Below are 16,236 nucleotides of genomic sequence, written 5' to 3' on the forward strand. Positions count from 1 at the left end.
TGTTTTTGTTTTTTTTTTTTTTTTAATTGAAACCACACATTTATTTCTTAAACTATTACAAATGTTATTTTAGGCAAAAATGACAGAAAGTTTTCTACCCACACTAAAGTAGTCAATGTATGATTAGTATCTTAATCAAGAAAGTTTGGTTTCAGTATCAAGACAATACCCAGCTGGTCATGGACCATGTTTGTCTGGTGCTGTAGACTAATGTAATTAGCCTACTGCAATTAATGCAGCTATACCAATTTATACCAGCTCTCACAAATATTTGTGAATCAAAGTATACCAGTCTTCCAAAAAAAACAGCTTATGATAAGCCTCAGTATTTCCCAGGTTCAACTCTTAAAAATCAATGAGTAATAAAGCCTCCTTCAGGGAATTAGTAATTACAGGTTATGACTGTCACAAGCAACCGCATCATAAAATTTCTTTCATAAACTGAACACACAGTTCTTTTCCTCCTCTCCTAATTCATTGGCAGCTGGTTCCAAAAACCTTGGTGCTCTGAAGGGTAAGGCCTCCTCCCAGCACTGGAGAGATTTCAGGAATGCAATGCATTCAGTACATGCAACTTCTCTTCAAGTCCAAGTTAATTTAAAGAAAGAAAAAATAAAAAAACAGTTCCAGGTGAAAGTCTTTTTTTAATACAAATATATCTAAAAAGGCCATTTCAGTGCCTTATTTCATTTACTTTAAAGTCTGCCTGCTTACTAGAAGCATGTTCCTTCATTACATCAAGGATTATTCTCCAGACACCTTTTCTTTTCCCAAGCATTATTAAGCATCCTTCCCAAAATAATTTTTGTTAGTTTAACTGTACGGATCGACTCTTTTTGTCTCAAAAATTTTTTGCTTCCCCAGATTCTGTGTTAGCCTTAAAATACTCCTGGTATAAGCCGGTAAGGCACTGCAGCAGTGTAGAGCTTCCAGTCCTTCCCATATTTGCTGAAACAACGGTGTTCATCCCTAATGCAACGGTGAGTCAACAGAATAGTCATATAAATGATGTAGAAATACGGCAAGATGTGTTCAAACCCACAAGCCAGACAGTAGGCCAGGGAGCCCATCAAATCTCCCGTGTAGTTAAAATGGCGTGCCCAGCCCCAAAATCCTGAGATCATCAGCTTGCTGTAGTACTTGGTCCCATCCACAGACATGTAGGAGCACTCAATGTATTCTGGCTTCTTCCCCCATATCCTGCAGTTGCCATTTGTACGACGGAAGAGATCTTTCTGGTGGTTCGTCATTCTGAAGATATAATAGCCAATCAAGCCCAACATCAAGACCCCTATGGCACTGGCTGTGCTGAGCTGCACAGGGTGGTAAACCAAATATAAACCCTGGGGAGCAGAAAAGAGACAATCAGTACTGCACTTTAAAAACATTTTTAGGATGCCAGACTAATTCTTTGACCTCCAGTGACCGAGAATGGAGGGGGAAAAAAGTTCCAGTAAAACTATGGAATGTTTTCAAAAAAATATTTTCTGCTTCCTACATTGTCTCTGTCTCTCTTTCCAAAATTGCATTTCATAGGACAAACAAGAATAAGGGAGAAGTCGTGAAGATGCAGACTAAATGAGATAGGCGAAAATAAAACGACACACATAAAAACACCCAACATCCAGGAGTACAGAAAGGGCCTGAAAGGATTTAGAAAAAAAAAAAAAAACATAGACACAACAGACACTGTCAGAAAGGGGTACAAAAGATGGAAAGGAAAAGACGACGTCAATTCCATGCAGGGACAGTAAGCTCTACTACAAGCGTACTGTTATAAAAATATTACAATGGTTAGTTAGCATTAAAACCATCAAGAAAGAAATCAAAATACAAATCATTCTGCTGGGAAGAGTAGTTTTGGAAAGTTTCCTTCCTTTTAGCCCAAACATCCATTGTATCACATTTTTACCTGCAGAGTGTAGAGGTAAGGCAACCAAACACAGTCTCCCCAGCCCAAGTACCATCCAAAATGATCATGGCAGATATCAATTGTTTTCAAATACCAAGCTTCATTCCAGAAGAAGTCCAAAACATAAATACCCTGAAACAGAATGATTCTACTTTAATAACACAGCACTGTCACCTGTCATCCTGTCTACCAGTATCAACCTAATATTTTGTTGTCTTAGAACAAAGTCTCAAAGCTGATGTGTTTTCATTTTAACGCTTCAAAAAACAGAGGCATGAAGAGGAACATAACATATCAGCAGAGATCTATAATACATCTGTATAGCTAAAGCAGTAAGTAATACAAAGCAGTATTAACATAAATTAGCACATGGAGACTAGCTGCATTACTTAAGGACATACACTTAGGAAATGCACTTGCATTTTATTGCTCCTATTGCTCCTGCCTCTCAGAGAGTAGGAATAGAGCTTCTGTTAAGCAGCCTTCCATTTATACATATGAATGGATTCGAACTATTAGTTGTATTTATTACTTTGAGGTCTCCTCAGAAGAAAACATAGCACTGTGTGCCTATTTTCAGGTGTTGGAGACATCTGCATTTCTGCATGGCCTAAGGAAAATAAATAAATAAATAACGTAAAGCTCTGCGCTCAAAAAAAACCTGCCCCAACCGTGCTCCAACTAAAGGCACAGAACTCTGTCGTTGTTCTCCCTGGTCTAGTAAGATCAAGCCAGAACACAGGCTCAGAAAAATCTCTCTTAATTTAAGCCTATATCGAAATCTGCTGGCACAGACATAACTATGCCAATGGTAGCACACTGGATTATTCACAGTGACATGCTGAATGAATGAGTGTCCAAAGAAGCAAGTTCCAATGCATCAGTACCAAATGACGTTGTTCAGGCCAGGAAGAATAATTTAAGTTTGCTTTCAATGCAAGAACTTTTTCCTACTTTAACACTATTTTATTTCCAAATTGTTATCTTGTTTTCCTCCTCCAAATTTACCTGAAGGACATTGACAAGAATCATGGAGTTGGTTACTTGACCATACAGCTCCTGTTGTTTAGCAGCATAGGAAAGGTTAATCAGAGTCCAGGCTACAATGCCAGGGCGCCCATTGAAGAACAGCTTGAAATCAAACCACTTTCCTATTCGAGGGTTAAATTCAATCCCCATCATGTAGTCGTAAAAGAAGTTGCCAGTGAATTTGCTAGAAAGCATAAGAGATTTAAAATTTATATTGTTATAACAAATACACACGGTTAGTATTCTGACTATACATTTCAGATCATTTCCTAAGGGGCCTGATATAACAACAATAAAAATCATAAGACCATGTAATGCAATATAAGGTAACAATTGATCAAACTAAAGTATTACAGTACAAGAGATAAATTGTAGCTTCAGAAGCATTGTGTTTAAACTTGCTATCACTTTTCAGGAGTCCAACTATAACTTTATTTGCAAGACATAATTTAGACACATGCATCTGTGACACCAAGGATGCCACAGTCACACAACATGCAGCATGAAACATAACGGGTGGTGCATGTCTTAAAGAACCAGTTCTACATTACTGTATGTCTGATTTCCTTGTATGCTCTTATTAAGACAACATACCAGTCTTTGGCATTAGTAGGGAAAAAGTAGCCTTTTATCATTGCGAATGTGGAAACTACATATCCCAGGATATTGGCACACCACAGGAGAGGAATCCAATTGTCAAAAATGATGGTAGGAGAGAACCAGTGGAAGTAATAGGCATTGGCAAACCAAAGTACATGGGTTATGATCCAAGCCTGGAGTCCATTAATTTCATACTTATTTACTACACCTAAAGCAGGAAAGAAAGAAATCAACATTACTGATGTTACATTAGTACAGTTATTAATAAGGATATGTACACAATAGCCAGGAGGTCAATAGCTCATGAAGTGACCTACTCTGCTTACCTTCCTTGAATCTCGCCCTCTGAATTAAGTATCTTGCGGCACTTTTCTGAGTTTCATTAGATTCTGCCGCAACCTGTAGGCTAAGCTTTTTCTTAACTCTCTTCACAAAACGATGGATTTATAATCTCACCTACAATCAGCCAAGCTCTCAAGTTATCCTCTGTCACGCTTAGCCCACATCACGCATTCTGTGCAAGTCTTGCAGGTTAACTTGGCTCAATAGGCGTGACTGCATTGTCAGATTCTAGTGGTAGTCTGCCATTAATTTAAAGCACCAAAATTATCAATCTGTATTTTTCCACTTCTGATACTGTGCTTGCTGTATTTTACTTAAGCATGAACTGATCAGCTAATTACATGATAAATAGCTTTTTAGGAGAAAGAAGTTCTGTAATTTATTCTAAAAGAAGATAAATATTGCTCTGTTTGATTGTTTGAAATAAGCATATCGAAAGTGAAAACATTTATGTCCACGTTTCCTGCAGGTATATACGGATTGCTAAGAACTCCGTACAGAAATGCTATCATTTAAAAAGAGTGTGATTATGTTGTGGTACATCCCAAGGAATAACGTACCAGCAGGAGTGACTGCACCTTCTTGTACACCTCCTACATATCCAGGAAGAAACTTGTGGCAGAAGTCAGGAACAAACATATACAAAATCACCTAGAAGTGACAGAATATATTAACCCAAAAAAATTCATACACATACCAAAGATAACAGTCAGTTTCAATTAAGTATTAGATAAGCAAATATTATTAGATTAGCTGTTGTGATTTTAGACCAGTAATATGCCCAAGCTACAGAACAATTTTAAAGACAGCTTTCATATATGGTGGTAAGCCTTATTTGGTGGGGAGGGAGGACTGTTTCTAGTTAGATTTGGGTCCTTATCCTTTAATTTTAAAACATTATACTTAAGTAACTTTCCAATTTGGAAAACAATAGCAGTAGTTTGCTAAATTTGAAGATATTTTACAAAAAAAAAAAAAATCACTAATAAACATTCTTTTAGAGTTTGTCTACAGAAAAATACATCCCTTCTGCAGTTAGTTTATGTAAATAAAGTATGCAGTTATGTAAGTAAGTATGCAGTTAGTTTAGTTAAGTAAATCAGTATTTTTGTTATATGGCTGGTTTATCTTAACCACATCATCTTAGACTCTTGTAGAGGTCATTTATCTAAAACATCTGAATTTATATTGTATGAAATACTTGTATCACAGAGTTATCTGTGAGAACAAGCAATACTGAGATTTATTTAGTTGCATTACTCTGTCCTGACTCACTGCCACACACAATGATTTAGCATAGTATTATATAAGACTCAACAGAAAGAACAGCACTTGTGAGCCAGCCTTCTTTCACTGTAAGATCAGAATTGGTATCCTGAGTGCTTAAAACCCATATAATCTTAGTAATTCCCAAATTTTTCATCTGACAGACTATTTTGCCATTACGTAAAAAAAAATCAGTATTCCATTTAGTTCCATCCTTCTTTCATCTGATGTAGATACATGCTTGTACGCACACACGCTACAACTAGTTTGTAATTCAATAATATACCTGGAAAGCAACCCAAATAGTATAGATGCCAGCAGCTGTGTAGGTCAGTGTAGGAGTCTTGTTCCAGATGTCAGACAGATGTTTATTCCCCATGAGCAAGTCAATGAGCGGATCAGTCAGAGAGCACTGGTACTGGTCACAGGACATTATGAAATAATACACGGTAAGTGGTGCAAACATGAGCAGGAAAAGGATGCTTGCCAAGGAAAACCAGTCTACCTCCCTGTAATCCAAAACAGAACATTTTTTTTTCAGCTTTCAGTTATGACAGCAGTTCTGATTAAGTCAAGCAATTTTAGTCTAAAAAGACCACTGAAAACTAACTGGATGAAAATGGAAAATATTTTTAGAGCACATACGTTTCTTTGGGTCAAACAGTGACAGGAAGTTTAGCATGTTACATACTTTACCACAAAACGTTATAACCCTAAGCTGGTTAATCAGAGCAACAGAACAGATAACATCTCTCCTCCAAAAAGTATGCTATTATTACAGCCTTCACATGTTTGATGGCAATCACGGGTACTACTGGTATTCAGCTGGAGGTGGTAAGAGAATCACAATACTGTGCAAAGCTTGGAAACACAGAGGACATAGACCCTGAACAGCCAGAAGCTGAACATGTTCCAGCACCACTGTCTGTGGTAAGAACCGTATGGACACCTGCTGCTGTTTTCAGCTACAGTATGGTACTCCACTGATACTTGAACCACACTCTGACAACAGGAATATGGGCCATAAACCTTGCTGCTGCTGAAGGCATCAGCTAGTAGTACCATAGATGGATGCCTGTTTTCCAAATTGCAGCAAATATTTTGTTCAGCCTTTGAAGAAACTACAAATTTCACTGAGTATTATGGTTTGTTTTTCATTTTGCAAGAAGGGTTGTATTTTAACCCAAGCCACCTGGCAAGCTCCATATTTAAAAACCTTGAGGAACTCTTCTTTGGCACCTGTTACTACAACTCATTAACCAGGAGCTTTCAATGCTAGGTCAATGCACCCATCTTTTAAAAACAGAATAAAGATTAAAAAGAATGTAACATCTGTAAGAGTATGTAAGAACCAGTTTGAAATACAGTGACTAATTAGAGTCATCAACTTCTCTCACCATGCTCTTCCCCACTGGACTTGAGAAGCTTGAGTATCATTTTGGATGTTTTTGTGGTTTCGTTCTTCAGAGTTTTTCTCCTTGTGGGCTGGCATGGCGTTCTCTGTGAGAGAAAATATTCATAATATTACTCCAGCTTCTACTCACTAGGTCTTTTGGCTCTACTGAAAAGAAATACAAGTTACTAAAAATAATTAAATAGCTTTCAATTACAATAAGTTTGGGAGTGAAGAAGAGGAAAGAAAAAGAGGAAAAAAAAAAAAAAACACAGAAAACTTTCTTAAATCCTTCTGTCCTGTCCTGGCCTCATCCCCAAGGCCCTGCCTGGCCACCCCAGGTCTGTGTGACGCTGGTTCCCTTCACCAGGCCGGACCCTGACCTTCATCCCTTGGCTGATAGCCTGGCCCGGCCTTGGCCCAGCTGCATCACTACAGCCTTGCCTGGCAATCACTGAACATGGCCCTGACCTACTGACTGACTTCCCTCAGTTATCACAAGCGCTAACCGCCACCTAACGCTTCAGCAGAGACATTTAAAATACTGTCAGAGGTAGAGGTTTGGCTGAGATGCAAGCCAGAAGTTGCCTCATTCCAGGTGTTAAGTGCTTCCATGACAAGGCTTGTCATGCCAGTAACACACCCATCGAGAGACAATGCTACCGAACGTGTTCAAGAGAAAGCAGAGGAGAGCTACTGTGTTGATGTTAAGAGTGTTTGGTCCAGTTAGCGGTGTCCGTTTTGCTTTATGACAGTAATTTTGCCAGGACAGAAAGGCTCTTAACCAGGAAGCATCAGTCAGCAGGGCTTTGGCTGGATGAAGCCTATGAAGTTATTCAACTCAGCCCCATGCTGAGAGCTGGGCCAGCTCAGAGCAGGCTGCCAGGGCATTGCCCAGTTAAGTTTTGTGTATTTCCAAGGATTCCCCGTGATCCATCAGCCCTGCTGAGGAAGCAGGCCTCACCTCTGAGCCAGGAAACAAACCCTATGCTGAGGCTTTTCGTGGCATTGCCATTTGCTCGGGGCTCCCAAGCACCCAGCAGCCCGGTTACCCTGCAGGGCTGGGTTTTGAGCACCGCTCTGCCTGCCGAGCCCCTGCCTGCAGCCGGGGGCTGGTGCAAGCCCCCCGGAGCCACCATTAACCCCCCAGGCAGCGCAGGAGCACGGTGACTGCCCCGCTCCCGGAGCCGCCAGCAGCTAGAGGAGGACGAGCAGCCCCCAGCCAGGCTGGGGGGGCACGCACCCCTTCCCCCCGCTTACAGCGCGGCTGCCATCGCGGTTCTCCTTCCTACACCGCCGCCTGAGCCCAGCCCAGCCCGAGGCTCCTGCCCCCTTCCCGCTCCCCTGTCCCCGCGGGCACCCACCTGCAGGCGGCCGCCGGAGCCCCCTGTCCCCGCCTGGCCTCGCCTCACCGAGCCCCCCCAAGCCGCTTCGGGTCCCCCCCGCCCAGCTCGGTCCCGCCCCCTCCCCGCCCCGCCGGCCAATCGGCGCCGCGCTCCCGCCCGCCCCGCGCCACGCCATTGGCGCAGCGCGCTCAACCCATGGGCCGAGCGGCGGCCCCGGCGGGGTCCCGCTGCCGGCACCACCCGCTGCGGGCCCGCCTCGGGGCCCCGGCCGCAGGGAGGGCAGCGGGGCAGGGGTGGCCCCCTGAGTTCGTGGCTGCTCCAGTCAGCGCCTCCGTTAGAGAGGCACACTGTGAGCAGCGGTGGCCCCAAAGGCCAGATTTGGCCAGCATGTAGGAAGGATCACTACAAAGAACAAGGATTTTGAACGACCTGATGCCCCAGGAGACACTTTAGTACAGGATAACGTTAGGAAGCATCCCATAGATAAGGCCAAACGCAGGACAGGATGAGCCCTAAGGAGCCCTGCGATTTGGGGCACTGCGCCCTGAAGCTGCTTTGGTGCTCTGGAGCTCCCAGACCTCCGGGTCCTGCCCCACGCTGCCCCATCGCCTTCAGCGCTCCCAGTCTGACCCAGGCTCGGCAGACACCGCTCAGAGGGTGCTAAAATAAAGGCTGAGCCTGCCAAAATGGCCGAGGCGGGGCAAGGAGGCGAAAGGGGAAGGCCCACGGGGGGAGCTGCACTGCTGACCGTGGCAGCAGCTCGCAGGGCAGGGAGCTTCTCGCGTCCCGCCGCAGGCAGCACCCCTCATTAGCTAATTAGCCCTCAGCGCCCCGAGCTTCGGCAGCGGGCACCGCTAATTTGCTCGGCCAGAGCCCCCCCCAGGCGCGGCCCCTCAGTCCCAGCCCCTGAGGCGGGGCCCGGCGCTGCGGCGGCGGCGCCATGGGGCGGGCGGTGCGGCTGGCAGCCTGCGCCCTCAACCAGTGGGCGCTGGATTTTGAGGGCAACGCGGGGAGGATCCTCAAAAGTGAGCCTTGGGGGGTCCCGGGGGGATCCCCTCTAGCCTGGTTTGGGGTCCTGGGGAGGCCGGGCAGGGTTAGGGTTAGGGTCCCGACTGCTGCTTGAGCATGCTCCTTTCTTTTCCAGGTATTGAAATCGCAAAGGGCAAAGGAGCCAGATACAGGCTTGGTCCTGAGCTCGAAATTTGGTAGGAGCGCTGCGGTTACTAGCTGATCGGGGTTAAGAACCGGGAATAATTGCGTACTAAAAATGGTTAAGAAAACATGTAGTAGTCTAATGTTTAAACTGGCGTTAAAAACACGTGGCTGTCAGTGCAAACAGACACATTGCAGATGCAAGCAACGTATTGCAAAACCTGTCGTAAAAACTTACCTTATACCAATATTTGTTGGCTTATTTCAGCGAGCTTTCCTCATGGTGCCTGCAGTACTTTGAGTTCTGCCTATGCGCAGGCTGCTGCTTTAGCAAGGAATATCCCAGCAGCACCCAGGAATTTTAAACAGCCTTCACTGCTGATGCGCACAGCGCTGCATCTTGGTATTCTCTATAAACTGCATATATAGTGAGATGTTTCATGTCTGGAGTAGTTCTGGTCCCACAGTTCTGTTGCTGATAAATTTATGTCTGTATTATACATATATAATTATTTATATAATTTATAATTTCATATCTGCCTGACAATTTATTTATTTTTCTACACAGTGGTTATGGCTGCTCAGATCACTATTATGAGTCTGATACACTCCTGCACTCGTTTCAAGTTCTGGCAAAGCTTTTGGAGTCTCCAGTTACTCAAGATATTATCTGTGATGTGGGAATGTAAGTCTTGTATAAGCAGGATTAAGCGCTACCTCTTTTGAGAATGCGGTCTATGTTGCGTAAACAAATGTCTCTGGATAATGAGGATTTTGCAGCAAACTTGTAAGCACATCTTAGGAGCCATACTACTTTTCATTCTAATTTGCACCAGTAGGATCGTACCATACAAGGTGTTTTTTTCTGATGTAATCCTTTCAAAATGCTTTTTTTTTTTTTTTTTTTTAACTTGGGGGGTCAGAGGAGTGAGATTCCTGGTGGCTGGGCTCTTCAAGAGAGAAGTAAAATATTTTTTTCTCAGGAACCTAAATGGCTGGGCCCTACTATCATGGACAAGGTTTTGAGTAAGACCTTGTATTATATGTAAAAAAAAAAGGGGGCTTTTTAAATTGACTTGTCTTTCAGGAATGTCACGGCTCATGTACCTTGCTTTAACTGGCAGCTGTCTTCACAGACAACATACATATATGTCAATCATTTTGATGTTCAAATAAACATAAAAAATTAACATTGTAAGTTATGTGCTGTGAGTGAGCTATGATATTTTGTAATTGTAAAAGTAACACATGTGCATACCTGTTTCTTGGTATCGAATGCGTAAAGCTGCCTTTTCTTTACTTTGGACCAGCCTGGTAGTATCGTAGTCGGTTAAGATTTGCCCAGCCAATGGCATTAGGGTCTGCTGGTGTTTCTCAGGCATACCAGTAATATCCGGTAATCATTGGTAATATCTGAAACTGACAGAAAATCAAAGAGTTTTGTAAACAACTTTTCTAATATAAACATTAGAAACTACATATGTTGTGTTACTTAATTCCCTTGAGTGATACAATATAGATTTGTCTTAACATAGTTTTTGTGTAGGGAAGGAGATTGTGTAGCTTTTTTCTTTTTTTTTCTTAAATTTCATCTGATAACGTTGGTTAGCCACTGGTAATTTTTCTTCTTATTTTTGCAGGCCTGTTATGCACAAAAATGTTCGCTACAATTGTCGAGTGATCTTCTTAAATAAGTAAGTAGTTCTTTACATGTTTTGTGAGTCAGAACATTAGCGTAACGTTTCAGAGACCTGTTTGGCCTTCTAGTAAGATTCTTTAGTGATATGTAAAGGGATGGTGTTGTCCTCCTCTCTCTTAAATTTTAGAGAGATGACTTAATGTTTTGCATCATCTGTTTTTCCTTTCTGACCTTGTAGAAACTAAATTTCCACTGTTTTTTGAAACACTTTTTGAAGAGCCCAGAAAGAAAACTTTTACGTCTACAGACAGAAACGTTAAAATAAATAAATAAATAAATGTTGTTTGCTGTATGTCACACTAGAAAAAATCAGTGAGTTGATTTTCATCAATGTTCTTATTTAGTCTTATGTGCTTGCACATCAGGTCTTAATTCATCCTTTCTGTTTTGTTTTAATTTATGTTTTAAGAAAAATCCTTCTGATTAGACCGAAAATATCACTGGCAAATGCAGGAAACTATAGAGAACTTAGATGGTTTACACCATGGAGCAAAGCAAGGTAGGTTGGCTACTGTTTAACTGCGTTTAAGAAACACAGCTTGCCATTTGCAGCTGCAGCAGAAGGATTGAAAAATATTGCAGTACATCAGCTACAGGGTGAACATCAAAACAAAAGTCAGTAGAGCTATGTAATTGCAGCGTAGTTAAAAAGCTTATTAAACATAAACAAACTCTGAATTGCTGAGCTTGCAAGAAAAGTGCGGCTGAACGATCCTGACACCAGTGTAGTGCTCTCTTTCCTTTTGTATACTTTCATATGCAGGTCAGGACTGGAGGAGCGTATGTTTATCTGCTTGATTGCATCCTGTTCAATATTAAACAGGAGAATGGTGTAGAACGAATGAGCTCAGCTAGAATTTCATGACTGCAAGGGAAGGACGCTACCTTACGTACCTTATGAAGCAGGGAAATATGCTTGATACACGTCTCTGGTGCTGTTCGCTCATCCTGCAGTCAAAGAATGGTTATAACTTGATGGTCTTAGTAAAATACTTCTGAGAGTTCCTGCATATCTGTCCTCTTAATCCCAGTCAATTCTGGATGAGCTTCAAGTTATTTCTGGAGTAGCACTGCAAAAGGGAATTTTTTATTTCAAATTTGACTTACCTGGTGTGTTCTTTATCAGTCTAGTTTATAACTAGAAGGGAGCAAGCATGAAAGCTGCGTACTCCTAACATTCACCGCATATTGCCATGTTAAGTAGAGGTTATTTCCACTGCTGTGTGACCTCTTAACTCTTGGAGGGTGACATAATTACTCATGTTAATTCACTTTAAGCATTCTTCATGCCTATTTCTCTGCAGAATCAGGATGTCTCCCTTAAAGTTTTTTTTTTTTTTTCTACTGAAGAAGTCCACGTCAGGCTTTAGCCTGAAGACATGCTGTTTTAATACTCGATTATTCACTGGAAAATACAGAAGCAAGACGTACGAAGCCAGGAATAGACAGCCCTGTACAGTTATGAAATCTTAAGCTTTATAAAATTCTGTTTTCATGTTCACCATGAATTTCTGAAGCAAAACAGGTTGTTGTTAATTTTAATCTTAACATTTCCATTTTTTTTATTTTTTTTTTTACATACCCAGTACTGTACAATTTCAGTGCAATTTCTTTACTCACGGTTAGGAGATGACACAATGTGGATGTTAGAATCAGTTATTATGCTATGCTTTACGTGACCATGTATTCACAGTTTATAAACCTGCTTTAGGCACGTGGAGGAGTATTTTCTACCAAGGATAATTCAGGAAGTGACAGGGCAGGTAAGTTCTTAATGGAGTCTTTTCTTTTTAACTTTGCTATCTTCATAACTCAGCCATCTAAATGCAGGGAATTTGTGGCATGAAACAGTAGAGCACCAAATTATTCTGTCAGTCATGTTGCAAATTCAGGTGTTTCAATAATAGTTCTCAGATTAAATGAGAACATAATTTAACCTAATTGGTGTAAGTATTTAACAGCAAAACATGGAAGGCTTAAATTTGCCTCAGTTGTTTATATGTACAGTGAGTATTCAGTTCTGTTTTTTTAAGGTTTGTTGGTAACTTTCTGATTTTGATGAGATAGATTCTTCCATTCCGTTTAAGTACGGATGTTGTTTTGTTTTCTTTTCTTTTCTCTCAGGACACTGTTCCTTTTGGGGATGCAGTGCTAGCAACCAAAGATACCTGTCTAGGGACAGAAATATGTGAAGAGCTCTGGGCACCAAACAGGTAAAGCAGAAGAAGAAATGGAAAGTAAACTAAAGGAATAAGAGGAATAAGAAATACATCATGGGAAAGGTTTCAGTAAAAGGGGCTCAAATTTTTTGATGCTTGTCTTCGTATAAAACCTTTTCACTGTTATCTGCTATGTGCCTTGTGCATTGGAGTTCTGGAATTTCTGCTGGTAGAATGTGTCAACTTTGTCCAGAAACTGAGGACTGTATTTACAACAAAAACATTTCAATAAGGTTTTCTGTATCTTTCAAGAAGTTGGATAGGTACCACAACAGGTTTGTACATGGGTCAGTTACACTCATGAAAATGACAGGGCAAGTCATTATCTTATTGGAATTGCATGGACACAAATGAAGAGCTCCCATTTCTTATGTCAGATTCAGAGAATCCAGCTAATTTTCACAATGAAGGCTGTGTTCCCAATGATAACCCTTGCAAGGCTACAGTTCTATTTATTACAGTGGATTGAATAGCTGTAGAGGGAAGTGAGTAATTAGTGACCAGTAATAGACCAATGAGCCTGTGTTTCTATAAAACATTGATCAGCTGGAGAAATGGAATGTTTTGAGGATGAAATGGGAGATCTGCTCATTCTGTTGGGATATAGTAAGCATTAAAAACCTCAACATGGCTGAGATACAGAATATCATTTGAAATACTGAGCCATGTTTTAAGGTGTTCCTTTCTTTTAGTGCTCTATATGAAGATTAACCTGCTTTGAAAAAGCAGTATTGCTGACTCTGGGTCTTGGGAAACACTGGGAGTAGTAGGCACAATGAAGAAGAACTTATTTATTTCAGTCTACTGCTCCTCTAAGTGTAAATATCAAATTATGTTCTTTCCCAAGTGGAAGATAGGTGGAATAAGCCATCCTTTCATGATTTTATTTGGCATGTAGGCCGAATTTCTGGAGTATTGGTTTTGTCAGTAATTATAATCCCATATTATATCATTTACTATTCACAGTCTCAAAAAATTGGGAGTACTAGAGTTTTTTTTCATTTTCCTAGACAAGTAGAGCCTTGTTATAATGGACAAGCTAGAGCTTAGGTTCTTGGATTGCTTAGGCTTCCATCACTTTGAGATGCATCTATTTACCTATTAGCTTAATCCTTCTCTATTTTTTAAACCATCATCATACAAGGCAGAAGGAAACAACTAAAGGTCATTAACAGAAAGCAAAGTCTAGTGCCCTTAAGTAATAGTTCCTGGTTTTACTTTAGTTCCTGCTACAATTTTAGGTTCTTCCCAAAGACAAAGAAGAACGTATTCACAAAGGTTAGACATGGGAATGGAGAGGGAAAAAAAAGAAGTGGTTGCATGAAAGCTGTTGTAGTTAACGTAGAATAAATAAAATGTTCCAGATGTCTTTACAAATCCTTCAACTCAAGTAATTCATTTCCTTATAACTGCAGGTGTGGTATGTAATATACATAGATACTATGTTTTTTTTTCTCTTTTTATTTTTTTTTAGCATTTGAAAAAGAGAAAATCAGTAAAAGTCAGGTCATTTCATAGGGTCTTGGTGCTGCCCTTTCAGACCAAGACTGTCTTGTTTTCTTTCTTTGTGACCCAGACTTCTATGGAATAAAGTAGAAGGCATTTTATTTAGAATACAATTAGCAAAACCCTGCCTGCCCTCTGCAACCAGTACTGGTCTTTGACAAGAATCAAGCGATGCAGGAAAACAGATGTTTTTGTGAGCTCTAGCTTTGTTTGAGCTAAGACCTTGAGAAAACTGGCAATGACATAAATGTTTTTGGTAGTGGTGGTTTTAAATGATACCTGCAATATTCCCAGCTACATGTGATTGCCAGCTCAGTTTTTTTTCTGCCTTCTGATTTGACAGCCCTCATATTGAAATGGGACTTGATGGTGTGGAAATTTTCACTAATTCTTCAGGGAGTCACCATGTGCTGCGGAAGGCGCATACCCGGGTGGATTTGGTGAATTCTGCTACAGCAAAGGTATACTTAAGGCATGAGCTTAGTGGCCTTGACAGACCTTGTTACTTGGGTGTTTTGAAGTTTTGTTTGTTTGTGTGTTTGTTTTTGGCCTGTGATTACCTTTCCTCCAGCTGCTGGGGTTCTGTACTTCTTTGGGGAGCCCTGCTGTAGGTAATGCTTTAATGTCGGAGGCTATTTGGTTACAGATCAGTTCTGTCTGATCTGTGGAGCAGGAAAACAGAAGAAATGCTATTTAGTATTTGCTTGGGAGTATGGGAGAAACAAATGTATGCATGTGCACATGTGAGGAGCACGCTAAGAAGGAACTTGGCACAGGAACTCATAGTTCTGCATTGGCATACCAACTATATAATCTTATTTTCCACACACCTCTATAAAGGAGAGTCAGAATACCTTAAAGCAGTTTATTTTCTTGCAGCTCTGGAGGCTTGTTGCAAAAATGCAATTGATCTTTATCTTAATTCCATTAAATTGTGAAGATAAAATATTGTACTAATATAGGAGACAGAAAATAGTAATTATTCAGAGTAACTGACTGCTCTGTAATTGGAAGCATGAAATGTTGAATCTACTGCATACAGAGAAGCAACGAGCTTGAAAGGGCATAGTTGAACATGCATTCTCCATGCAGGACAAACTACCAGTGGCTCTGCTTGTTCCCTGTAGTTATCTGTGCCTCAGCAGTCTCCCTCCATGTGCTCTATGTACTGAACTGATGGCTCGTTACCAGCATTTAATTCAGTCAGTGTAGGGTGATATTTTCCAGGCACATGTAAAACCTTCCAAAAGTTTCTCATTTCCATAAATTCACAGTTCCTTTTTTGATCTTCATTCACAAAGCAACATTCTCTTGGAGAAATATCGGTAACTGTCTCAGGAAGGGAAAGTAGAAATCTGTCTTTAAACTTAGCCATTACTTTTCCTGTCGTTGTCATACTTAAATTTTATTTTGGTTTTTGACATTGAAAATTCTGCCTATTTTAAAGAGAAGCGATCCAAACACAGCTTCTGCCATTATTTTCCCTCTTCTGTCAATCTCTCCATGAACTTAGCATTTCAGTTTTGAAATGTAGCCCTCTCCGTTTGGGCTAAGGGTATGACTCTTCAAGCTAGTAACAGGAGATGTGTTTTCCAACAGCAAGAAAGTGATAGAGTTAATGTACTACATTTACTTACGTTATTATATGTTTCTGTTGTATGTATAGTGTGTAAAGTCCTTTTTCAAATGGAAAAAAACAAGGGTCTAAGCCGTAAGTCATTCCCATCTTAGAGAAGGATTATGAGAAGGACTTGAATAGTGGAAAAAGTTTG

The 16,236-nt window shown here is 40.9% G+C and overlaps 2 protein-coding genes across 4 annotated transcripts in view; one reads left to right on the forward strand and one right to left on the reverse strand.

Annotated features, from left to right (window-relative positions):
• Positions 1-10,445, reverse strand: DHCR7 (7-dehydrocholesterol reductase). Of its 2 annotated transcripts, none has more exons than XM_005022769.6 (8): positions 10,299-10,445; positions 6,547-6,649; positions 5,436-5,658; positions 4,444-4,534; positions 3,536-3,749; positions 2,921-3,125; positions 1,913-2,044; positions 1-1,343 (listed from the first exon to the last, which is right to left on the reverse strand). In XM_005022769.6, the coding sequence occupies exons 1-8, from the start codon at positions 10,420-10,422 to the stop codon at positions 879-881; spliced, it is 1,557 nt and encodes a 518-aa protein (XP_005022826.4). In that variant the 5' UTR covers positions 10,423-10,445; the 3' UTR covers positions 1-878. The 2 variants fall into 2 exon arrangements, with proteins under 2 accessions (XP_005022826.4, XP_027313882.3); XM_027458081.3 differs by lacking the exon at positions 10,299-10,445 and adding an exon at positions 7,907-8,036.
• The window catches only part of NADSYN1 (NAD synthetase 1), a 19,579-nt gene continuing 12,098 nt past the window's right edge, over positions 8,756-16,236 (forward strand). Inside the window, exons 1-8 of one of the 2 annotated variants that reach the window (XR_005266092.2) lie at positions 8,756-8,913; positions 9,033-9,093; positions 9,609-9,725; positions 10,681-10,734; positions 11,149-11,238; positions 12,451-12,502; positions 12,864-12,952; positions 14,808-14,925. Coding sequence is in view for 1 of the 2 variants with exons in the window: in XM_038179780.2 (XP_038035708.1) it covers positions 8,829-8,913; positions 9,033-9,093; positions 9,609-9,725; positions 10,681-10,734; positions 11,149-11,238; positions 12,451-12,502; positions 12,864-12,952; positions 14,808-14,925 (666 nt within the window). In the remaining variant the exon portion in view is untranslated. The remainder of the gene's footprint in view (positions 8,914-9,032; positions 9,094-9,608; positions 9,726-10,680; positions 10,735-11,148; positions 11,239-12,450; positions 12,503-12,863; positions 12,953-14,807; positions 14,926-16,236) is intronic. The other variant, XM_038179780.2, reaches the window with a different exon arrangement.

Source organism: Anas platyrhynchos, chromosome 5 (genome assembly GCF_047663525.1).
Source record: "Anas platyrhynchos isolate ZD024472 breed Pekin duck chromosome 5, IASCAAS_PekinDuck_T2T, whole genome shotgun sequence".
NCBI classification, from domain to species: domain Eukaryota; kingdom Metazoa; phylum Chordata; class Aves; order Anseriformes; family Anatidae; genus Anas; species Anas platyrhynchos.

What these genes read in the sequence shown, in the direction of transcription:
- DHCR7 (XM_005022769.6), bottom strand. Translation starts at nt 10,422, where the DNA reads ATGCCTGAGAAACACCAGCAGACCCTAATGCCATTGGCTGGGCAAATC. An exon ending in GTCCAGTGGGGAAGAGCATG is followed by an intron (nt 5,659 to 6,546) that starts GTGAGAGAAGTT and finishes TTTGGATTACAG; the next exon opens with GGAGGTAGACTGGTTTTCCT. An exon ending in TTCTTGTCAATGTCCTTCAG is followed by an intron (nt 2,045 to 2,920) that starts GTAAATTTGGAG and finishes ATTCTGTTTCAG; the next exon opens with GGTATTTATGTTTTGGACTT.